Source organism: Macadamia integrifolia, chromosome 7, assembly GCF_013358625.1.
Source record: "Macadamia integrifolia cultivar HAES 741 chromosome 7, SCU_Mint_v3, whole genome shotgun sequence".
Taxonomy (NCBI): Eukaryota; Viridiplantae; Streptophyta; class Magnoliopsida; order Proteales; family Proteaceae; genus Macadamia; species Macadamia integrifolia.
The window spans coordinates 16109253-16134260 of NC_056563.1; the positions used below are offsets into that span (position 1 = coordinate 16109253).

A 25008-nucleotide genomic window follows, 5' to 3' on the forward strand; every position below is an offset into this window, starting at 1 on the left:
TTTAATGGATGTTAATTACCGAGGATAAGGTAGTTGTATATGGTTATTTTGAAATTTTGGCTTGGAGTTTCCAGAATAGGGAAGGGAACAAGATAAGAGAAGTTAGATGAGAGAAGAAAGACAAGAGGAAGGGAAGAGAGACTGAGAGGGAGAGATCTCGCAAGAGGGTGGGGAGGAAAGCTTCAGTCACGCAGGGAAAGAAGAAGCAGAGAGAGAGATTCACCAGGCTTGGGCTCTGATACCAAAATGATAGGGTGGAGAAATTGTGGGGAAGGGAAAACTATAAGAATAGGGGAAAGAACAAAAAAGACAGAAAATGTAGTAGCAGAGTTTGGGAATTACAGAAGAAGAATTAAAGAGAGAGAAACCCAATAGAAGGAGGGGAAGAAGAAGATTCAGAATCCTTTTTTTTTTAGTCCATGATTCAACCATCCCTCAAAGAGGCTGCATAGCCTTTGAAGGGGAAAAAAAAGGAGACTAAAAGAAGGGGTTACAACCATTTTTTTTTTTGGGGGGTGGGGGGGGGGTTGGTGGGGGAATGTCTACAGTGGTGGACAGATTCTCAAAGATGACTCATTTTAAGCCTTGCTGGAAGACATTTGATTCAAGCCACATTGCCACCAATTCTTTAAAGAGGGGAGACTCAGTTTGACCACACCACACAATATGCCGAACAAAGTGCACATGCCCTTTGTTGGAGGCTACCTGAGAGGTCTGCACTGTAAATTCAAACCAAAGGAAGAGGAAGATAGGATGGATCTAGACTCTCCAATTACAAGCTTGTATCACACTCTTGGAGACTAGAGTCTTGCAGAGGGTAGTAGATATAGAGGGTATGGGCAATGGCCTGATCCTTTGCCCAACGTAGCTCCAATTCTGACTATCATGGATATGGTGGGTATAGCGATATGGCCAGTATAATTATGGCTCTTCATTCCCCATTGAATATGAGGCTCAGTCACAAACTGGGTAATCCTTTGTGAAGAGTATCTTCTTATACCCAAGGCTCAACCATATATCCCACTCTGCCAAGAAGTAACAATGGATCCATATATGAACTATCATCTTTACAACCCGATGATCCATAACTTAGGTTGGGTTACCTCACATATGTTGATGATTCCATCGATAGGGCTATTGTGATAGAATATGAGAGATTCTTCACACAGTCCGAACATTCATTCCTTTGGTCCAAAGCTACTAGTGATGCTTTTAAGTTTTGACTCTCCCAGGTACGGATGTTAATCAGTTCGGTTTTGGTGTCAACGATTCGGTTTGGTTGAGTGCAAGAATTTTTAGGCAAAACCAAAACCAAAACGTTTAACAAATGGTTTAAAATATTAAAATCGAAATCATTTATAAATGGTTTCGGTTTAAACCGGTTCTTAGGGTTTTTAATTTTTTATTCGAAAGGGCTTCTTTATCTTTAATTTATTTTATTGAAATGGATGTAAACTTAACATTGAATCGAATTATTTATTATAGTATGATTTCTTTTAATAGCAGTTTGACGCAAACTTAATTTTTCATTGAAAAGTCTGTAAACTTAAAATTAAATGACTTAAACTTACCATGTATATGTTAAACGGTTTAACGGTTTACCATTGGTTTAAAAGGTTCAATTCGGTTCAAATTGTTTAACTAAACGGCCTCAATTTTGAAACCATAACCGAACCATTTATTAAATGATTTCACGGTTTCGTTGTTAACGGATTGGTTCGATTTCAGTAAATGGTTTCGGTTTGGGTTTCACATCCTTGCTCCCAGGAAGTCTATGTGGTATTGACATTGGGGTTATAAAACTTGGAATAATGAATGTCATAAACATTTGGCAATTACTACTTATTGTCTACAACGACAAATGTTTGTGAAGCAATTTATATATGTTTGTAATGTTAAACTGTTTCACACTTTGACATATACTTGCTAATTTTATTCATTCTTCAATCCTACTGCGTATTTCTATCAGTTTGATTGAATGTCATATGGTCTTAGCCTAAGGGAAAGTATACAAGAGGCTATGTTATACATTAGAAAAATCGGGTCCGAAGCCAAATTACCACCTTTTTTTTTTTCTTTTGGAGCATCTAATAAACATGTGTATTCATGCTTAAATAAGGACTCCCTGAAGTTTCAAGGGAAAATTCCACTGTTTAGGGCACCAAAAAGGCTTTTTTTACCAGATTTCACCCCCATTTCACTGAAATATTTTGGTTTCCACAGGGGACGAAATGGGGTCCCCTGCCAAAATCTAGAACCTTGGTTTTCAGACAGTGATACAGAGCATTCACTGATGTTTTCTGAAAATAAGTTTTATCTCAAACCCCTAAGATTCTTATCGAGCCTGTAGGGTCGCCATTGTAGACCTCTTTCCTCATTTCTTAACTAGTTCATTTGTAACAAATTTAGAAAAACAAAGAGAAAAAAGATACGGAGGAGTGATCATGGAAGAGTTCACAGCAGATTGAATCAAAACAAGTAGACATCAAACCCTCTTCTGATGGACAAAGAAAACAATGCAGATAAATGGAATGTTGTCCAGCATATATGCCTAAAATGGGCAAACAATAAAAGCCCCTAAAAACCTTCTAGTCTTCTACAGTTCAACAGTGTGGACTTCTGGCCAGCTAGACATGTATTTGACAAGCATGAATTCTGATCAAATGATTTTAGAACATTTTCTGCTCCATTTCCTTCAATTCTTGCTTAAATATGAATCCTCCAAGAAGTTCAGAATAAATGGTAAAGGTAATTATAGAAGCACAATGCAAAGCTTGAATTAGACCAATAGCTAGTTCTCCTGAAGACGTAAAAGAACTCAAGTGCAAATCACCAAGTACCGACTCAAATCCCCCCCCCCCCCCCACTGTAGTACAAAAACCCTAGTTTTGGCATCAGAGCCACAATCTTCAAGACCAAACTTAGGATTACCTCCACATAATAAATGAAGATTCAGCATTCAGATATACCCAATGACATCGAAAAGATAGTAAAACACACATAGATATTAAACAGATATTCACAGAGCGAATTGGACTTATAAAAGAATCGAAAAGGGGAGAGGGAGTGGGGGAATAATGAACAAGGGTTAGGATTGCAAGAAGCAAAACCTGGGGGTCGAGGTTGCCGACATAAGCAGTGGCGTCTTGATTCCTCTCAGCCGAGTGTTGACCTAGGAGGTTCGCCCCAACGCCCGGAGCGATTCGAGTCGTCATCCCTAGCCCACCTTCAAATCCTACTCATTCAAGTCGAGCGAATTTAAGAACCTAGATATAAACAGATTCAAAAATAAACGTTCATATTTAAAGCATATATATATATATATAGAGAGAGAGAGAGAGAGAGAGAGACTGTGAGTGTGATAAGAAATGAAAACCAGCTGCAACCGCTTTAACACTAACAGCGGCAACGCAATGGAAGTGAAGTCTCTGAAACTGGTCCTCTGCTCTTTTGTTATTCCTCGATTCTTGTTGTTAGCAAGTAATTAGTTTTTTGAGTTGAGAGTGCGATACGAGTGCAAGAAGTGAACCTCATCAAGTAGAAGCAGAGATGGCATACCCTGCGGGAAGCGATTCAAGGTCGGCTGAGGTAAAGTCGGCAAATACTTAGGAATTTCTACGGCATTAAATGGGTCCATCTAAATGTAACAAATTAGACCGCTATGGATGATACCATTCTCCAGACCCTCTCATTGGTTTGGCGTGCAGATCCCTTTTTACATTGGTGGCGTGAGTGCAGAATCGTCTGCATGCGAAACCCTCTCCCACAATTAAATCTCTAACTTAATTTATGATCTCTTAAATATTTATATGCTTATAAGGAAAGGATTTCCCACACTTCAAATGTAGGAAGGAATCTGCACACCACGTCAATAGTTGTCTTCAAAAAGTCATCATTCATATGGGAACCATATATTCAGAGCATGAGAGAGAGAGAAAAAAGAACATGTGAAGGGAAATTGCACTCTAGCAGCATGGCAATCTTTTTCCCATAATTATAATAGAATTGTAACCCAAAATTAAGGTAAATATGTCATTTAGGCTTTAAATTTTAAAATTAGCAACGCCATCTAATACTCTAAATTTCCCAAGACTTTGGCATTTTCTTTCCGAGTTTTCTTCCACTCTCTCTTCTTCGTCCTAAACATAGAGATGAAAAAGGACGTCCTTGAATTTAAATATAATAGTGTTAACTATAGAATTTTCTACATCTCTCGACATCTCTTTTGGTCAATCTGAGTGACTCGCCGCCACTCTTTGTCAGTCTCTCATCTGGTTAATTTTTGCCTTGATTGGAGAGCCCCTTCTTTTAGCAATTACCTTCAGCGCTCAATAATGGTCTACATGCTTTTTAAATAGTTCTCCTTTGGCTGTTTGGAAGGTATGCAACACTAGAAATCTCACCTTTCTGTTTCTGACTGTTACAAAAGCTATAGACAAACAGCTTGTTTAAAAGTAATTGTTGCATTACTCATCTGGCAATGTTACAGAGAGCACCTATGTCAATAATGTCACTACTCATCTTGCAGTGTTACAGATGGCACTCTTTTTCAATTACTTTCATATTGAAGCAATAGAGAGAGAGAGGGAGAGAGACAGAGCGCATGAGCGAGTTGTGGTCATTGTTATTTAATTCAGATTCAAGAATTATTCGTATGGAAAATTATTCGGAACGATTCATTTTAATTTAATAAATCGGTCAAAAAAAGGGTAAAATAAAATTCAGATTCAAATTTGGAAACTTTTTGTTTACCCCCATCCAAAAAAATTGGATGCTATTTTCAGTATTTGTAGTACTTGTGAAACATTATCAATCGTCAATCAATTATTGTATGTGCATAATATACAAACCATAGGCATTTCAAAAGAAAACGAAGAATGTCACAATAACTCCCACCATTGCAATAGCTTCATATAGAATTGCTTCTTGCGAAGCAATTTTGCTGAAAAATACATATCAGTTCAAATCATAGGAGAATCATTTTCAAACACCAAAAGCACTTCCACCTGAGAATATTTTTCACATCAATTAACAGAGCACATAACTAGTTGGCGGGTCTCCACATTGGCTTGTTGACGAATGGACCAAAATTAATTTGATAGGCAACCAAACATTGGATCTCTAGTTAAGTAATCCAACAGATAAATCACGCAATGACCAGGTAGGAACCTTGAAGAATTATAGCAATAGAATAATGTAAATGATACGGCCAAATTGATTGCCTAGTAGGGTAAGAACACGTGGCATCGAAGGAAAGGACACGTGTCGCTCACCTGTTAGAGGTTGCAAGGAGTCTGACCGCGTCAACCGCGTGAAGAGAATATTCCCCACGAAGGGGATAAGAAGTATCCGAGTAGGACTCGAAGAAGAAAGGAGGCAGACCCGAGGAGGAATCCTTCAAGGAAAAGAGAAACCCTAAACCCTAAGGACTATAAGAGAGGGCCCGAGCAGGGTATGCAGAAAAACCCACACCATTACCCTTGTGAAAAGTTGTGCGACCGATCTCTAACTTGGGTGTCGGAGGACTAACCCCGGATAAACATCCGGGCCTCTACCTTCTGTATTTATGTAGGATCAGCTCATACAGATTTTTGGCAGCAATAGATTGGCATCGTTCGTGGGAATGACAATAATAGTGGGGAGAACCTACAATCGTAGGAACACTAGAGCAGCATCGAATATAAACATAAGGGAGGAGGAACCTTCAGGAGGGCTCCCTCCCTCGACGAAAATCAGAGGAGAAAGGGGAAACAATGATCGGAAAGGTTCCACGAGGTACCAACGTTCGGTCGGATATTCGATGCGATAAGATAGTAATCCTCCACCCCCTCCTGGAGTGTCGAAATATGTGACAAGGGAGCAGTTCGAAACCCTCCAGGAGAAATATGACCGAATGGCCGAGGCAATGAAGGTGGTCTCCAAAGATGTCTCTCAAAAAACCGGTGGAGCACCGCGATCCAGAAATGTTAGAAGATTTGGCATACATTAGAATGAATTCTTTGATGAAGGAGAAGTATGAAAGCCATGCAATTCAGGATACAAAACCTATTGACCTAGAGAAACTTGGTGACTTGCCTGATGTAAACATTGAGTTGGAGACAGAGAGACTTGAAGAGACATATGTTGAACCTATTCATGATCAACCTAATTCTATATTATGATACATTTGTGTTTTTTTTTAATGAAATGGGATGATGTAATTTGGATGATACATTTTGGATTATGTAATTTGGATGATGATTTTGGATATTTGAATGATCTATTTTGGATATTTGAATGGTGTATTTTGGATCTTATATTAATCTTTGGATAGATATATTTTTCATGTTATTTCATGATACAATAGGTTTAGAATTTGGATTGAAATATGAATATTATCTATATTTATTTTGATTGTTATCAAGGTATTTAGAGAATTATTATGTCAATTTATGTCATATATTGCCCTTTTTTTGACACCGTATTATTTAAATATAAACGTTTAAAACATGTATCGTCCGTTTTTTGTTTTTTATTTTTTTTCGTTTTTACCGTATTTGACCGTATTTTTGATCGTCCTGTTCACGTTTTGATTTGTTTAAAACATGCTCGTACCGAACAATACTTTTTTGCCGTTTTCGTTTTAACTAACAGAGGTCCTTACCTCGGTTGGGAGTTCAGGCAGAGGCTGAGCGGACCTGACCGAAGGTCCTTACCTCAGTTGGGGGCTCTGACTAAGGCCGAGCTGACCTGACTGAAGGTCACAACTTCGACAGAGGGCTCTGGCAAAAGCAGACCGGACCTATCCAAAGGCCTTTACCTCGGTTGGGAGCTCAGGCAAAGGCTGAACGGACCTAACCTAAGGTCCTTACCTTGGTTGGGGGCTCTTGCTAAGGCCAAGCTGACCTGACCGAAGGTCACAACCTCGGTAGGGGGCTCTGGAAAAAGCCGAGTGGACCTGACCGAAGGCCCTTACCTCGGTTGGGAGCTCAGGCAAAGGCCGAGCAGACCTGACCGAAGGTCCTTACCTTGGTTGAGGGCTCTTGCTAAGGCCGAGCAGACCTGACCGAAGGTCACAACCTCGGCAGGGGGCTCCGACAAAAGCCGAGCGGACCTAACCGAAGGTCCTTACCTTAGTTGGGAGCTCAGGCATAGGTCGAGCGGACCTGACCGAGGGTCCTTACCTCAGTTGGAAATTTAGACAGAGGCCGAGCAGACCTGACCGAAGGTCTTTGCCTCAGTTGGAAACTTAGGAAAAGGCCGAGCGAACCTGACCGAAGGTCCTTACCTCAGTTGGGAGTTCAAGCAGAGGCTGAGCGGACCTGACCGAAGGTCCTTACCTTGATTGGGGGCTCTGGCTAAGGCCGATCTGACCTGATCAAAGGTCACAACCTCGACAGGGGGCTTTGGCAAAAGCCGAGTGGACCTATCCGAAGACCCTCACCTCAGTTGGGAGCTCAGGCAAAGGCCGAGCGGACCTGACCGAAGGTCCTTACCTCAGTTGGGGGCTCTTGCTAAGGCCGAGTTGACCTGACCGAAGGTCACAACCTCGGCAAGGGGCTTCGATAAAAACCGAGCAGACCTAACCGAAGGTCCTTACCTCGGTTGGGAGCTCAGGCAAAGGCCAAGCGGACCTGATCGTGGGTCCTTACCTTGGTTAGGAGATCAGGCAGAGGCCGAGCAGATCTGACCAAAGGTCCTTACCTCGGTTGGGGGCTCTGGCTAAGGCCGAGCTGACCTGACCGAAGGTCACAACTTCGGCAGGGGGCTCTGACAAAAGCCGAGCGGACCTGACCGAAGGCCCTTACCTTAGTTGGGAGCTCAAGAAAAGGCTGAACCGACCTGATCGAAGGTCCTTACCTCGGTTGGGAGTCCAGGCAGAGGCCGAGCGGACCTGACCGAAGGTCACCACCTCGGTTGGGAGCTCCGGCTAAGGCCGAGCGAGTATGACCGAAGGTCCTTACCTCAGTTGGGAGCTCAGGCAAAGGCCGAGCTGACTTGACTGAAGGTCACAACCTCGGTAGAGGGATCCGGTAAAAGTCGAACGGACCTAACCGAAGGTCCTTACCACGGTTGGGAGCTCAGACAAAGGCCGAGCGGACCTGATCGAAGGTCCTTTCCTCGGTTGGGAGCTCCGGCTAAGGCCGAGAGGACCTAACCGAAGGTCACCACCTCAGTTGGGGGCTCATGTAAAGGCCGAGTTAGGTTGACCGAAGGACCTGGCAGAAGGTCCCGGTCACAGGCAAAACTAAAGCCGGAGCCAAAGGAATAAGGCCTCTGGGACGCATGAATGAGAGAAAATATAAAAAAACTCGATTACTCCCACAGGAAGAGCCTCCTGGTGAGAGTAAGGGGGCTACTGATACGGTCAAATTGATTGCCCAGTAGGGTAAGAACACGTGGCATCTAAGGAAAAGACACGTGTTGCTCACCTGTTAGAGGCTGCAAGGAGTCTGACCACGTCAACCACGTGAAGAGAATATTCCCCATGAAGGGGATAAGACGTATCCGAGTAGGACTCGAAGAAGAAAGGAGGCAGACCCGAGGAGGACTCCTCTAAGGAAAAGAGAAACCCTAAGGACTGTAAGAGAGGGCCCAAGCAGAGGAAAAAAGGTATGCAGAAAAACCCACACCATTACCCTTGTGAAAAGTTGTGCGACCGATCTCTAACTTGGGCGTCGGAGGACTAACCCCGGATAAAAATCTAGGCCTCTACCTTCTGTATTTGCGCAGGATCAGCTCATACGGATTTTTGGCAGCAACAGTAAACCATTAAAAGTAGAATAAAGTAATATCTTGTTCATAGGTAGAAAACAAAAGCATAAATCAAGTCCTTAAAACCAGCTGGTCATTTTGATCAAAGCCCAAAAATAAACTCTGGTTGCAAGAAGGAAAATTTGGATTACTAACCCAGATAATAATATCATGAGAGAACAGTTAGTATGCCGAATGCCACAGCAAGTGAAATAGTTTGATAAAGCGAGAAACATAGAAATAGAAGTGAACAATACACAATTGAATCTAAAACAATAAAGGCAAACTGCTGCAATAATGTTCAGTTACTCAGTCAGATACCCACAGACCTAATCCTCAGAGCAAAAACAGAATGAAACACTGAGATAATATTCAGTGCAAACTAAGACAAAGCAAAGCAAACAGGTAAGAGAGACTTACAACAATGTTTTATTCTTTCATGAATGTTGCATGATTAGAATCTCTCTCTCTCAATTGGGTTTTCTCCGCTGATTTCGTCTACAACTTTTCGATCTTCTTTGAGATGGGTAACAGGAGAAGGTATTTCTGTGAATGAAAAGCCGATGTGAGGAAAAGCAGCAAAGTGGGTTTTTGTAAGAATGAGCAAAGAGGGCGAGAGGCGAGAAGCGAGAGGTGTAGAGGGAGAGGCGGGGAGTTGGGAGTTGGGATTTGGAGATGGTGGATCTGTTTTTGCTCTAGGTCCGAACCATTCTATTTTTTCATATGTTTTGTTAAAAGAAAAATAAGAAAAGTCCATTAAACTATTTAAAGTATTACTAATAGATATTAAGGTAGGATCAGAATGAAAACTATGATTATATTTTTTTTGTGTGCTTGAAGCACAAGGGAGTGGGATGTCGTAGGTCGGTCTCGCTCCTCACTGCATCAATGGTAAACTGAAAGTGAAAAACCCTAAGCTATGGGGGGTTTTTCCTGTTTTATGATATATCCGAAATGGGAATGCATTTTTTCTTCTTTCTTTTTTTTTTTTCCTGGAGTCTGCCCTCTGGCCATGACCATGATTTGAGTAATTGGTATGGGATCGGTAGATTGACCGATTTGTATTGATATTGAGAAGAGGAAAAAGGAAAAAAAATAAAAATAAAATAAAAAATATGATATTCTGAAAGAAAATAGAGATAAATATGTCCAATCAGATTGATTCAAGCCGATTCAAATCAATATCCAAATACTAACTAGTTTTGGGTTTTATGAACCCTTTTTCTGTCCTTTTGGGGTGCAACGTCCCCACTAGGGGGTCACAGGACCACCAATGAGGCAAGGAGAAGAGCCAAAGGGGATCACTAGGGGCCCACATGGTCAGCTTTGGGTTTTATTAAACTGTTTATCATTAGTTTAAATAGTTGGATTTGATTTAAACCATTTGATTAAATAGTCAATTTTTTTTAAACCGAAACAAAACCATTTATTTAGTGTAAATAGGTTAATTCGGTTTCAATTTGCCTTTGATGCACTTAGTTTCTGGTGCTTCACTATATATATACCATAGTTAATAAGTTCGGGAACGACAATAATACGAGAACGGATATGTACGGCAATTAAACGAACCATCTAGTAATAATACTTCTTAAAAATCCAAGGCAATAAAATGTGTATGACGTGATATGGTACGTGTTTAATATGGTTGCTCGATAAAAATCCAGGAGCAAAAACACAGGTTTATTATGATATTAATAATGAACTAAAACTGATTATTTGCAATTAAATTCAAATCTCCCATGCTTTTATGAGCAATTAAATCCAATCTAGCTTTCCAATTTGGAAATAATTCTCATTCTTTTGGGAACATTGAAGTTGAAGACATCATCTAACAATGACTAGTTCCTTTCAAGGATCTTCATCTTCTGTTTTTTTTTTTCTTCTGTGTGTCTAGAAAACGATATGCCATTGGAAGTTTTAGCCATATCATGAAACATACAATAGTGGAAGTTTGGACCTCCACAAAAAGTAAAGGAACTTCAACCGTTGCAAATTGGGTTTTGATCATATTGCAACACATGTAACTTCCTTCTTAAAAAACCTATGATTTTCTCATTCCTTCTTTATTTGATGGGTTTGGGAAGGTTTAAGGGGTACAATAATCAGTTGAACGTTACTGTTGAAACTTATACAAATGCTAATTCTCCTCAAATAACAACTTTTGTTAGTCTAAGAGGCAGATTCAAATAGCTAGGTAAGGATGTATTCTATGAGAATAGAGTGAAAGAAAAAAAAAATTGTTAGGTAAACATTAGCAAGCATTCACATCCAAAAAAAGAAATCAGAAATCAAATACTACTATAAGAACTAGTTGTGGGAGACAAACATACAAACCACAAACACCTATGGAAACAGAGCTAAGAGCAATCCATATCATCTACAATCAAAGGACATATTACCCCCAACCAATGACCTTTTATCAACAAACCAACCTGAAAACCCAACAGTCAAATGGAGTACAACAACTTGGCGCTGCAATCACCCTCCCACTGCTACAATAACCTTTTCTGCCATCGATGGGAAGAGAAAGAGAGAATATGAAGCGAGCAAATCTCCATTGATGCTCGCCCTTGGTCAATGGTCGCCAGAACCAAGTCAGAGAATAATGGGGCAAGAGGGCTAGGTGTTGGTGATAACTTGTCCACCAAAATAGGTGGGCCCACCATGTTGATTAGATTTGAACATGAGAGTTTAAATTTTGCCCATGTGCAAGATTATAGGGATTTGATCCTACCCACTTTTTAAGTGGTTACGTAAACCTAATCATTAGAGAGTTGGAATAGTTATGGTAATTGCCTACCTCTCCTTAAGATAAGGATAAAAATCTATTTATTTGGGAAAAAATGAGGAGGGACTATCGTACCATAAGAAAACGATCACTCTCACTCTCTTCCTCTCTGTGTGAAATACAATAACCAAAGAGAAGATTTCTACTTCATCTTCTCTTGAAGAAGGAATCTTCACTCCATCACTACGGGAATTCAACAGAGAGCCAACGAGCTATTGTGGAAGATGAACTTTGCGAATGAAGGGCTAAGTCCACTTGGAGGTTTAGCGATGGCGAAACTCAGGTAACCAACTATTTACACCCCTCCATTGATGATTATTTGAATGTCTACCAATGGGACGATCTAAATTGTTTCCATACCTTCACTAGGGTAACTCTCCCGTACTCAATAGTCTCATGAAGGGTTTGGGTTTCAATAGATGGGTAAAGTACTTTTACATTTCTTATGTTTCAAGTGATTTGAAGATGTTAAATCCCTTTTGTTTAAGGGTAGATCAGGAATTTCGTAACCCAAGTCTCAATTCATCAGGGATTTGAACTTGTTTAGTTCTATGGGCGGGATTTTAGGCAGACGACAAAAATAATCGCGCTTTCCCCTGTCGGCCGACGTGGCTGGAGATTTCTCCGACCCCAACCCTTCTCAAAGTCCTACAGATTTGGTGGGACTTCGCCGAAAATCCCAAGGGGAATTGGTTGGAGATGGCGTGAGAACAATGCGCAACACCGCCTTGCCATGGCTTCAAGCTCTGCCACAACGATCAGTGTGTCCAGCCGCTGCACAATCGCACCTACCCCCACACAACCATCGCACTGAATCTGTGAACTTCGACCAAATCGGTACGGGGTGGCAAGGCATCACCCCCTACATCTATGAAAATGGAGAAACCCTCGCCTAATCCGATCTGCTGCAACCTTCTTCGTAATCCCCGAACTGCCACCAGCGAGCCACGCCTAAAAACCCCTTTGTCCACCTGCAACTCATCCAACTGAAACCCCATGAATAATCATCGCCTGCAACTCACCCTTCAAAAACCCCTGCACCCATTTGCAACTATTTCCGCAAATCCATACGCATGCCTCTGCAAAAGTCCAATTGCTATGAGAAACTAACATGCCGCAACTTGATTCTTGAAATCCGCCACTGCAAAAGTCTAATTTCTTCTATTAAGCTTGAAATTAAAAAAAAAAAAAAATTATAAATTACATGCCGCAAAATGCAAGGGCATGGCATGGTGTGAAGGGTCTCGCTTTCTCCAATGATGTTATACTGTAGGGCTCGCTCAAGAGTTGTTTCCCTCTCACAGGCTCCTCTGTGTGAGAACTCTTCCTCACATAACTGAACACGATGAGAGCTACAAGGACAAAACAGTACTAAGTCACCTACAATCGATCTTCAATTCCATGGCCAATCACCACAAAGCAGAAGCATGAATCACCTTCTCCTCAGAGGAAAAGAACAACATAGAGCTCCTCAGACAGGGTTGGCTGCCACTGATCTTCCATGCCTTCTCTCCCTGTCTTACTTTGTCCCATGCAAGTGTAGGAGATGGGGAAGATGAACATCCTCCATCTCTCTCTCCACCTTCTCTTATCTAGAATGTTCCCAAGCCGGGTAATCAAACGGTGAGATGAATTGGCAATGTGAGTTATTCATTACTTTTCCACTACTTTACCCACCCCGGTTGGTCACCCCACTAATACATGGGTCCCATCTCAGCAACTCTCCCACCCCAACATCCCCTCAAAACAAACGGGGCCTTAGTTTGATGGAATAACCCCGTCCAATGAAAATTATGAATGAGTGTCATTCCCACTGTCGTGGACAAGAGGCATTATGATCAACCATGTCACCGTTGGTTGGCCTTGTTCTATGATCTTAAGCATGGCCGATGAACCCTATAAAAGTGGGAAAGATTCTCAATTTCGTAAGATTGCAATAAGTCGAATTTGAGAGAACATTCCATAAACAACATTTTATTCCAAATATGGGGAGATATCGAAGAGATGATTTAACACTTGAGACTTGAGAGGGAGAAAACATATTGGAGAGGCGCATGTGTAAATACTGATCTCAACCGCCACTTCCACCGCTGGAAGAGGAGATGGTGTCTGGACTCTAGCGAGAGGGAGCTTTGTCTCTGACTTAATTATCAAACGATAGCATTTCCCATTGTTTTGTTAGATGAAGAGGAAATCGTAAAAGCAAAAGACACTAAACCCACCAACCATAAAACAAGCACCCCATCTACTCTCTACTCTCTACTCTCTACTCTCTAGTTTTGGTCCATCTGCTACTCTATGCTTCAGGAAAAAACAAATTGGAAGGAATCCATGGTTTTGTATAAGGGTGTCAATCGGCTCAGTTCTGGTTATTAGATTCGATTTCTGTTCGGTTCCAAATGATGATATGGTAGACCAGAACCAAATAGAGAACTGATTTGATTCTGTATTTAGATACTCAATCTAATTCAATTCGGCTCGATTTAGTTTCGATTCCAATTTGGTTATGATATATAGTTTTAATTTGATTTTGTACATCGATTTTAATTCGGTTATGAAAACGGTTTCACTTTTGGACCATGACTGCGATGGACCAAAGGCCATAATGGGCTCAAGTTATGGGCCTTATGGCCATTGCTAACTTCAAAATTGTCTTAGTATGTAAATATGTGATGATAAATTGTAAAAAACACTTGCCACCTAAAAAATCTCTCTTAACGATACTAGGGATTTTTTTTTTTTTTTTGGTTTTAAGAGTAATTTGGTTTGGTTTCAATTCAAACCTACGATTCTTACACCTTAAACCAAAATCAAGCCGAACCGAGGTCCATACTCACATACTCAAACCGAATTAATTTGATTCGGTTCGATCCGATTAATTCGGCTCTCTTTTTCATTTTCTTTTCTTCTCTTGGCTATCAAACATAGCTTTAGTTTTGTATCCCATCTAGTTACGTCTCCTTCTCCACCTTCGGCTTTCATACTCTTTCTTTAACCATTAGCTCAAATCTGAATATTTGACTATTTTTATTTTTATTTTTGGCACCTATAATTTTTCTCTTCTGTTCCCCAATACAAATAAATTGAGACAAACAAGGTTGAATTTTGATTAGTCTCGTTTGAATATCAGAAGTCAACATTGACAAAACTAAACTTTTTTACCTCCTAATTATATATTTATTTCACCATTTTACATGGAACAAGAAGAAAACCAAGAAACTCCACAAAGATAAGTTCAGGATGGGTTAGGGAACTAGGATTTTAATAAGGATACTAGCTCCCTTGGAGGTGTGTTAGCATCCCTATTTTTGGGTGCTAGATGAATGCTCCATTACAGTGTTGATTTGCAATTACGGGATTCAATCGTTAAGAGTCCACCGAAAATTTCAGATGTTGAGATTGTTTCAGGTTCCGACTGGTGTTGTTTGGCTTAATGGATTAAACATGTTTAAGATATGTTAATATTAGTTGTCAATATTGACTTATGTACATGGTAATAAATGCTAGCACATGGTAGTTCCAACTATACCGATGACTTTCATGTATAGTTTCATATATAAATGTACTACTCTCTATAATAAAAAACACAGAGATTTACAATCTTCCATCACTTCTATCATGGTATCAGAGTTCTAAGCTCACCTTGTTTCTCTGTTTCGAAAGGTGCCGTTGCTAGCACCTTGCCTTCAATATCTGCTCCACTCTTGCACCAACGTCATTTTTTGACCAATCGGACTCCAACTCCCTACCGTTGCAAGCATCCATGACCCCTCTAGTCCTTGAGACTCAAAGTTTTACATCTGCCCATCTCTGAGCTTATTCAGACGCTGCAACCTCGACACCGCTGCCCCTTTAGGGATCTAAGTTTTACACGGTTGTCACCACAGATCCTTGTCCTTGCAAGGATTTCTCTGATTTCATCACCTGCTTTGTTGAAACCTCAACCTTCATCCTTGATTCATCCGCTTCCGCACTCCACTACCTCTATTTTTACAGCCGTTATTGCCTCTGTTTCACATAGTTATGCCACTGCAATCAAAGTCCAACACTATTTCTTTGAAGGCATAGCATCACAACACTATTCCCATAAGATTGAGTTGTAACCAGCCAAACCAAGCACCACTTTTCTCTCGCATAACCCATCTTGTCAGACAAAGCATCATCTTTTCTCAAAAGTTTTGTCTTTTAGTTTATAATGTCTTATCAAAAGTTTTGTCTTTTCCATATTATACTATTTTCTTGGCCCACCACCTAACCACCGATTTCAACATCTCATCCGGACAAGTCTCTCTTCTTTTATTACTTCACCCATCTCCTACCTCCTATTTTATTCCACCTACCTACCTCCCTATCCACCATCATCTTCTAGCATATATTTTATTATTAGAATTAGTCTTATTAATTTTTTGTTTTGTCATCCATTGATTTTTTTTTTGTTTCTTTAATCATTTAATTTGTTGTTGACTATTTCCTTTTACCTTTTTTTTTTTTTTTTTTTACTTCATTTATTTTACTTTATATAATTTGTAATTTTTTTTTCTTGTATAAAAAAAAAAGAAGAAGTAGAAGAAATACAAGAATTGAAAAGAAGAATATGACTTCCTCCAACTCGATGCTACTCATCCTATCTCCACTATTTTTAATGGGTCCAACTATCGCTTTTGGGCCCAAGCTATGAGTAGCTTCCTCAAAGGCCGAAAACTATGGCGTATTGTTACTAAAGACATCAGTGAACCCAAAAAAGCAACTGGCGAGGAGAACGATAAATTTCTTGAGCGTCTTGAAGACTGGGATAGCAAGAATCATCAGATTCTTACTTGGATCCACAACACTTTGACTCCTTCCATCCATCTTCAATTTGGTCAATATGAGAAGGCAAAAGAAACATGGGACCTCCTCGCCAATCGGTACACCACTGCTGATCTTGCTCATCAACGTCAGCTTTTGGGTGATCTTCACAGCATGAAGCAAGAACCTGGCCAGTCCATCAATGATTTTCTTGCTCAAATGCAGTTTTTCTGGGATCATCTTATCCTTTTTTAGCCTACATGGGATAACCCCAAGGATGGTGACAAATTCCATGCTTATCGGGACCAAGTTCGCCTTATGCAATTTTTGATGGCTCTAACTGACAAGTTTGAACCTGTTCGTGCCACCTTATTACACCTCAAGCTCTTGCCTACTCTTGAAAGTGCCATTGTCGAACTTCTTTCTAAAGAAACCAGACTTGGTACATTCAAGCCTCATTGCACTGATGTTGTTCTTGCTGCTCCTAGTTCCACCAAAACCAAAATACTGCAGGTATTGTCATCGAAAGGGCCATACAATTGAGGAATGCTATAGGCGTCAAAACCAGGGTCCACCATCCAAATGTCCTTTGTTCAACGTCTCTCCAACTAAAATCCCTCAACATAATAGAGTTCAGACCCTAGTTAGTTTATTCGCGTTTAAAACGCGTTTAAAACGGCGTCCTTTTTTTTGCCGTTTTAAAAGCCGTTTGCCGAATTTTTCACAGAAAGTCGGTAAAAAACGGGAACGGGGCTATTTGAAGTTTTTTTGCCGTTTTAAACGCCGTCCCGTTTTTTTGATAGTAAAAAACGGATTTTAAAAAATATAAACGTTTTAAAATAGAAACGTTTAAAACGGGGGCTATTTGTTTTGATTGTTATCTAGGTACTTAGAGAATTATTATGCCAATTTATGTCTATATATTGCCCTTTTTTTTGACACCGTATTATTTAAATATAAACGTTTAAAACACGTATCCTCCGTTTTTTATTTTTTTCCCGTTTTTACCGTATTTGACCGTATTTTTGACCATCCCATTCACGTTTTGATCCGTTTAAAACATGCCCGTACCGAACAATGTTTTTTTGCCGTTCCCGTTTTAACTAACAGAGGTTCAGACTACTGTTGTAGCTACTGCCCCTGAGGAAACTCTTGCTAAGCCTTCTATCTCTCCATCTATTTCCCTAGGAGATCTTGAGGCTATGCTCAAACAGGTTTTGTCTACCCATGGCTCCTCTCCCTCCACTACATTCCCTGTCCTCCAAAGTAACAGTTCCTCTTGGTTCCTTGACTCTGCTTGTTGTAACCATATGACTGCAAATTCTACTTTTTTTCCCTCTAAGTCCTCTAGTTCATCTCTACTTGTTATTCATACTGCTAATGGCTCTTGTATGCATGTTAGCCACATAGGTCATGTTTCCACTGCTACTGTGTCCCTACCTAATACATATTTAATTCCAAAACTTAGTCTTATCTCTGTCGGCTGGTTATGTGATCTTGGTTTCCATGTTCATTTATCTGCCAATGGCTGTTATGTGCAGGATCCTCAGACAGGATAGACTCTTGGGACCAGCCGTAAAGTGGGATGCCTATTTGAACTCAAATCTCTTTGCCTTCCCTCCTTAATTCAGTCTGCAGCCTCTATGACACCCAGTACACCTATGAGCAGTTGGCATTCTTGACTGGGTCATCCTTCTCTGTGTCGGTTACAAAATCTAATTTCTAGTGGTCAGTTAGGTTCCATTCAGCATGACTCTATTGACTATCAACCCTATCAATTGGCAAAACAAACTACCTTACCTTTTAATAACAGTGTCTCATCTTCGTTATCACCTTTTGATTTGGTTCATTCTGATGTGTGGGGCCCGGCCCCAAATAGTATCATGGGGAGATCATGATATTTTTGTTATTTTTGTTGATGATTATTCTCGCTATGCTTGGCTTTATCTTATGGGTAATCGATCTGAGTTGCCTCAAATCTATTACAATTTTTGTCACATGATTAAAATTTAGTTTGCTTCCAACATTAAAATCTTTCATTCTGATAATGCCATGGAATATCAAGATACTCACTTTCTTGATTTCCTTCACAAAAATGGTACTATTCCTCATCGTTCTTGTCCCAGCACCTCTCAACAAAATGGTTAGGCCGAATGTAAACATTGTCATATCTTGGAAACTGTTCGTGCATACTTCTTTCCTCCTCATGTCCTGAAAGATTTTGGGGGGAAGCTTCCCTCATAGCAGTTCACTGTGTCAACTGTCTACCTTCACCAGTCATCCATAATCAGTGTCCGTTTGAACACTTATATAAAACTCCTCCTAAATACACCTCACTTAAAGTTTCTGGGTGTGTCTGCTTTGTTCTTCTTCAACCTCATGAATGCACAAAGTTAGAGCCACGATCTCATCTTTGTTACTTCCTTGGGTATAGCATTGAACACAAAGGTTATTGATGTTGGGATCCCATTTCTAATCGTCTTCACATCTCTCGGCATGTTACCTTTTGGGAACATCATATATTTTCATCCATATATTCCTTTCACACCTTTATTACTTCTGCCTCTCCATTCTTTCTCAGTAATACTATTGACCTCTTTCCTGATGATTCCCCTAAAAGTTCATCTAGTGAACTCATACCGGTATCACCACATGCATCTTCGGATCCCAATGTACCTGATCAATCTGAAGGTCCTATAAGTTCTTCTACATCTCTCGAGCCCTCTACCTCACAACAAGACTCACACCCTATTCGTCACTCCACCAGGGAGAGAGCATTACCTGTACGCCTTCGTGATTATCATTATTTTTCCACCATTAGTTCTCTCCACGAGCCTCAAACCTACCGTGAAGCATGTTCTAATCCTCTCTAGCAGCAAGCAATGAAATAAGAACTTTAAGCTCTAATTAAGACTCACACTTGGGATTTGGTTGAATTTCCTTATGATAAAAAGGCCATTGGATGTAAGTGGATTTACAAAGTTAAGACACATCCTAATGGGTCCATAGAACGTTATAAAGTGCGTCTTGTGGCGAAGGGATTCAACCAGGACTATGGCATTGACTATGAAGAGACCTTTACTCCTGTTGCCCACCTTACCACTATTCGTAGTTTGTTAGCATTTGCTGCTATTCGCCATTGGCCATTATTTTAGATGGATGTGAAGATGCCTTCCTTAATGGAGTTCTTGAAGAGGAAGTATATATGCAACAACCACCAGGTTATGATCATCCTCTAAAAAAGATAGCCTACGGCGTCTGCTTAAGAATGACACCCATATATTGTAGTGGATATGCAAAACCGGCCCCCAAATCACCATCTATAGATAACAAGGTGCTAGGAAGAACAAAACAAAAAGCAATAGTAATAAAGATGCTAACGAAGAAGGGAAAACTTACCAAGAATACAAACGAAGAAGAAGGGGAAAACGATAATAAAGGAAAATCCCTAGAAAATTTTGGAGGAACTGAAGGTTCTATAATGTAAGTTGCAGAAATGCAAGTTCCAGCCATTACCAATGATCCTGGCAAGTTACCACCCCTCTTTTCCTTCTATGTATAACGATGAAATTACCTCAATACCTATACAATTGAAACTTTTTATCTTTTTCAGTCATACCCTAACAATGAATGGCAATTTAATCCTTAATGTGGCAAGAGCAATGTTATGAATCGATGGAAATAAAAGAGAGGTTACAACTTATGTCGTAACCAGCTCAATTACAAACAATTTTTCCCTTTAGTTTTTAGGTTTTAATAATTTTAAGTTCATTAAGAAAAAAGTATAAATCCAGATTATAGTGTATTATTCATGTATAATAATTCAACCAGTAGTATTGGCATATATATATATATATATATTTCATATGTAAAAAACGTTTTTTTTTTCTTCAATAAAACGTTCAAATATGCAAATAATAGGAGTATACTATATGAACATACCAAATATGATCTAGAAAATATATAGCTATTATCATCTAATAATCATGAAAAATTCTCAAGGTATTGATTCCTACCCATAGTTATTAAGAAGGGATTGGGCAAAACAGACAGGGATGAATATGTACAACTATTAAATAGACTAAAAGGTAATAATATTTTTTAAATATCTGGAACACAATAATTAAGGGCACACAACAATGATATGATACATGCTTATACATTTTTAGTACGGGTTTCTCTGTAATAATTCTAGAGTAAAGTTACAACATATATTCTTTGTAAATTAGATGTGTAGACACCATAATTTTGTCACCCCCACAAAGATGATGATACATGGAGATTACACACTTGATCAACCACTCTTGGATAAATTCTGAATTTAGGGTAGATAATGACTATTTTGCCTTTGTACACTTTAATGGAAGGTATTTTTCAAATTTAGACTTCAAGGCTATGGATTAGTGTTGTCGACTATCCTGGTCTGTAAATTTTACATTGGTGCGAGTATAGCTTGGATTGACCCTTGACTTGTCGAGAATTTCTAATAAAGTTCCTTTTGAGACCTTTTTGATAGCGTGCTCGCATATCACATTACTTAAAAGTGCTCAGAACTAGCTTTTAGAAAATATGTCGCACTCACAATTCCGACCATCGGTTAGAATTTGGTAGCCCCTCGCAGTCGAACTGGTCAAATCTACCACTAGGGTCAATTTGGCAAAGGAAAATCCCGTTTTTGTTATTACCCCAAAATACTGGACACCCTGCACCCCACACAACCCCACCCTAAGAGGAAAAAAGAAGAAGTAAAGAATGTCAATTGGTCTTTGTCCAAGAGTGCAAACAAGGTATGAGCAGGTATGTTCCTCTCATTTGTTCTTGATTCCCCGCCCCCCTTTTTCCCTCTTTCATGCTAGGTTAGGCTGTCAATTTGTAATTATTGGTCACTTTACCTCATTTGAGAACATTTTGTTATTCTTTAGGCTTGTCTAGACTTTTAATACGATTAGTTGAAGATGGAACTTTTCATCGGGGTCTATCAATTTTTTTGCCCACAAGTTATTCAAGAAACGGAAAAACAAGTCTGACTTGTTTGGTCAAATCTGTTTTTAGGCACAGAAATATGCATAGATTTTTATTTACTTTTCAAAAAATAGGTGAAACCGAGCAGATTTATCAAATAGATTTTGGGGTGTTTTTCCGTTTATGAGCACAGAAAAACAAAAAACATGTTTCTAAAACGTTATCAAAGTTATCAAACAGTGTTGGAGTCTAGGGTTGGGAAACCCCATTTTCACTTTTTTCCATCTCCTCTCCATCGTCTAACTCCATTTCCATGACAATTGCAACCTACAAGTTATCCCTCTCCCTTCTTCATATCTTGCCTTCTCTATGGCAGATGAAACCCATTCCTCTTCTCTCTTTTCCCATGATTGTAACCCTTCCAAGTGTAAACCCATCTCTTTCCCACTATCTTAGCCATTATTCCAATCCGTGGTGGTAATCTGTGTAACCGAAATAAAAGCAGAGAAAACCCAATCGCACTGCCCATTATTGGGATCCCCTACCTCTTCTCCATCCCTCTATTCTTCTTCTTCACAGTTTGTTCAGTTTAAATCACTTGAATGGAGATTCTATTCATCTTTGGGTCACAATTCTGTTTTGAAATCTTGGCGAGGGTTTTTGTTTCCCAAAGTGGGTCGGTGTTTTCATTGTGATATGGGGTTCAATTTGGTTTTATGTTGTTGTTCTGTTAGTCTGGGCAGTGATTTGGAGCTGTGGGGCCTATGCGGTTCAATCTGGAGTTTGTAGTTGGTAAATGTTTGAAATTTATGCTTGGATTTGGTGTCGATTTGGGATTTTACTGAATTACTTATTGTTTGAGAATTGGTATGAGGTGGATGGCAACTGGATCTAGTGGATTCATTGACTTTAGATATTTCTTAGACACTTTCATAGTGTTCTCTGTTAGATTTTATATCTATTTTATTATATTTAAGTTTCAAAATGAAGTCTTTTTATGTGCCTTGATTATCTTGTTATGGTGTGGGACCCTTGGGGTGAAGATAGTGGAAAATGGTCAATAACCCCCTATGGGAGCCCTAAAGTCTATTCATGGCCATTACCATGGTGGAGAGGTAGGCAAAGAGAATTGATTGAGATTAATTTCATTTATGAAATTAATTCTTAATTCATGCCATAGATTATTGCCAAATGGAGGTAAATGGTCAATGTCACTATATGGGTGCCCTAAAGTCCATTCATGGTCACTACCATGAGTGAGGAGGTGGGCTAGAAAATGGTAAATAACACCCTATGAGAGCCCTAAACTCCATTCATGGCCATTACCAAGAGTGGAGAGGTGGGAAAAGAGAATTGATTGGGATTAATTCAATTTATTGTATTAATTCCCAATTCATGTCCATATGAGATTATTCTCCAATTAACTTGCCATTAGTTAGAGGTTACTCTTAGGAATTCCAAAAGGGTGCAAGGGTTGGTTTTTGGTCTATATAAATCCAACCAAATACCTTGCAGAGACACACATTAACATTCCATCCATTTCTCCTTATTGTAACCATACAAGTTTTCTCTTCTTTTCATTTTCTCTAAGTCTTGGGTAAGGTTAGAGGGGGTTGATGTGCTGTAGCTTTTTATTTCTAGAAGGGACTAGAAGAACTGTCTCATCTTCTATGGAAGGTTGTTTTATCTTGGAGGTAGAGGTGCAGAACAACTCTTGGCAGTAGAGGGCATCAATTACCTTAAAGGCAGCACTACAAGAGCGACTCAACCTCAATTATGTTCGAAGTTTCTTCAATTGCTATGGTGGTGATTCAACATCTATTTCAAGTTTTTCTTCATCTCATTTCAGCTAAGGATCAATACTACAATAGCATAGTTTCTACTGCAAAGTCTTTGTATTGCAATTTATAGTTTATAAGAAATTATAATATAATTACCCAACGATTTTAAGGTAATTGGCTGTTGTAAGATCCCATGGCTGATCTTGGAGATGTAAGCCTCAACAGAGGTGATGACTCCAACAACAATGATGGTCCTTCAATCACTATCATAGGTGATGCTTTGAACAACAATGTCGTTGATGGAACTATCAACGTAGAAGATCCTTCAAACATCAATATTAAAGGAATAATCAACAACCAAGGAGGCGGGGTTCATGTTAGCCATAATGGTAAGGGGATTCCTCATTTACCCACCATTAATTTAATTCCCACCAATGTTATCCTGTCGGTAATTGATCTTATCCCGGATTTGGGTAAGATGAGGATTGTCACTGAATTTGACAAAATTTAGCCGTTTGGAGGTCAAAACTTCAAACGGCGGAGGCAAATGATATTTTTTGCATTAGCCCAGATTAGGGTGGTATTTTGCCTTACTGAACCCATGCTAGAAAAAAGCAATGATTCTATAAAGGAGGGAAAAAGGGTAGCTTGGATTCAAGAGGATTACCAATACAAAAATTGGATCTTGAATGCATTATCCAATGATTTATACCATGTGTATAGTTCATTGGAGTAGGCATATTCGATTTGGAATGCTTCCGTAAATAAGTACTCTCTTGAGGATGCTGGCTCAAAGAAGTACTTGGTGGCTAACTTTCTAAATTTTACTATAAAAGATAGTGACACCATTTCGAACCAAATTGATAAATTTTAAATCTTGGTTGGAAAGCTAGCAAAGGAAAAAATGGTTCTACCAGAAGAATTTGTGACCGGTGCCTTGATTGAAAACTTTCATCATCTTTGGATGCTTTCAATTTGTAATGAAACACAAGAGGACTGAGTTGACCTTGGACCAGTTGATTGTAAGGATCAAAATTGAGGAAAAGAACTGGAATAAGGACAAGGGTGAAAAAGACTTTGGGGAGAAATGCTTAAAAGCAAACTTGATAGAAACCAACAAACAAAGACAAGAAAAGGAAGAACCGTCAAAACTTTGATGAGCCTTCTTTTAAGAAGAAGAAACTCACTTGTTATGTGTGCGATAAGCCAGGGCACTTCAAGAAAGATTGCCGATTCAAGAAGAAAAAATCTAAAAAGGTGAACCTAGTTGAAGACAACATCTTTGTAGCTATGGTCACAGAAGCAAATTTGGTTGAAAAACTAAAGGATTGGGTATTGGATACCGCTGCTACAAGACACATTTGTGGTGATCTGAAGATGTTCTCCTCTTATTCCATGAGTATGGGAGACGAAAAGGTATTCATAGGAAATTCCTAACGTACCCCTATTATGGGAAAAGGAAAAGTAATGTTGAAGCTCACTTCAAGGAAGACTATAGTTCTCACCAATGTCCTCCATGTGCCGGACATTAGGCTCAATTTAATTTTAGTTCCTTTGCTTAAGAAAATAGGAATGAAATTAGCTTTTGAGAGTGATAAAGCGGTAATCACTAGGAACAATGTATATTTGAGAGTGATGTATTAAGATTTGAGTTCAAAATTATTGCTCTGGTCTTGTGGTAGAACTATATAGGAAGGTTGGGCTATTCTAGCAAGGTAGAACCTATTTTTCACAGATTTAGGTGAAGGGTTTTGATGTTGGTCTCCCATATTGAAAGGTTTTAAAGAGAGCAAACGTATATGGTCACTACTTGTTGAATCTCTTATTTCTAACCGATTCTTAGTATTACGTACCCACCTAACACTCACGCAATAGAAAACTACGCACAACTAGAGTCAGACAAGCATAAAAGAATGGATAGCAAAATTTTATTTTTATGATTTTTTTTTTTTTTTT

General features: G+C 39.4%; 1 protein-coding gene and 1 long non-coding RNA gene across 8 annotated transcripts in view; both read right to left on the reverse strand.

The window, feature by feature from the left end:
* LOC122084283 (splicing factor 3B subunit 4) overlaps window positions 1–3639 on the reverse strand; it is a 39913-nt gene extending 36274 nt beyond the window's left edge. The window contains exons 1-2 of one of the 6 annotated variants that reach the window (XM_042652400.1): window positions 3402–3639; window positions 3111–3235 (exon numbers count right to left, since the gene is read on the reverse strand). In XM_042652400.1, the coding sequence (XP_042508334.1) occupies window positions 3111–3215 (105 nt within the window). In that variant the 5' untranslated portion in view covers window positions 3216–3235; window positions 3402–3639. Of the gene's footprint in view, window positions 1–3110; window positions 3267–3351 lie in introns of all 6 variants that reach the window. The other 5 variants (XM_042652401.1, XM_042652398.1, XM_042652396.1 and 2 more) reach the window with 5 other exon arrangements.
* Window positions 3640–11054: 7415 nt separating this feature from the next.
* LOC122083939 lies at window positions 11055–15870 on the reverse strand. 2 transcript variants are annotated; one of them, XR_006141762.1, is made up of 3 exons: window positions 15164–15870; window positions 12726–13417; window positions 11055–12600 (listed from the first exon to the last, which is right to left on the reverse strand). It is a non-coding gene; the product is annotated as an uncharacterized LOC122083939 (long non-coding RNA). The 2 variants fall into 2 exon arrangements; XR_006141761.1 differs by lacking the exon at window positions 11055–12600 and having other exon boundaries at window positions 12651–13417.
* Between the last annotated feature and the right edge of the window lie 9138 nt (window positions 15871–25008).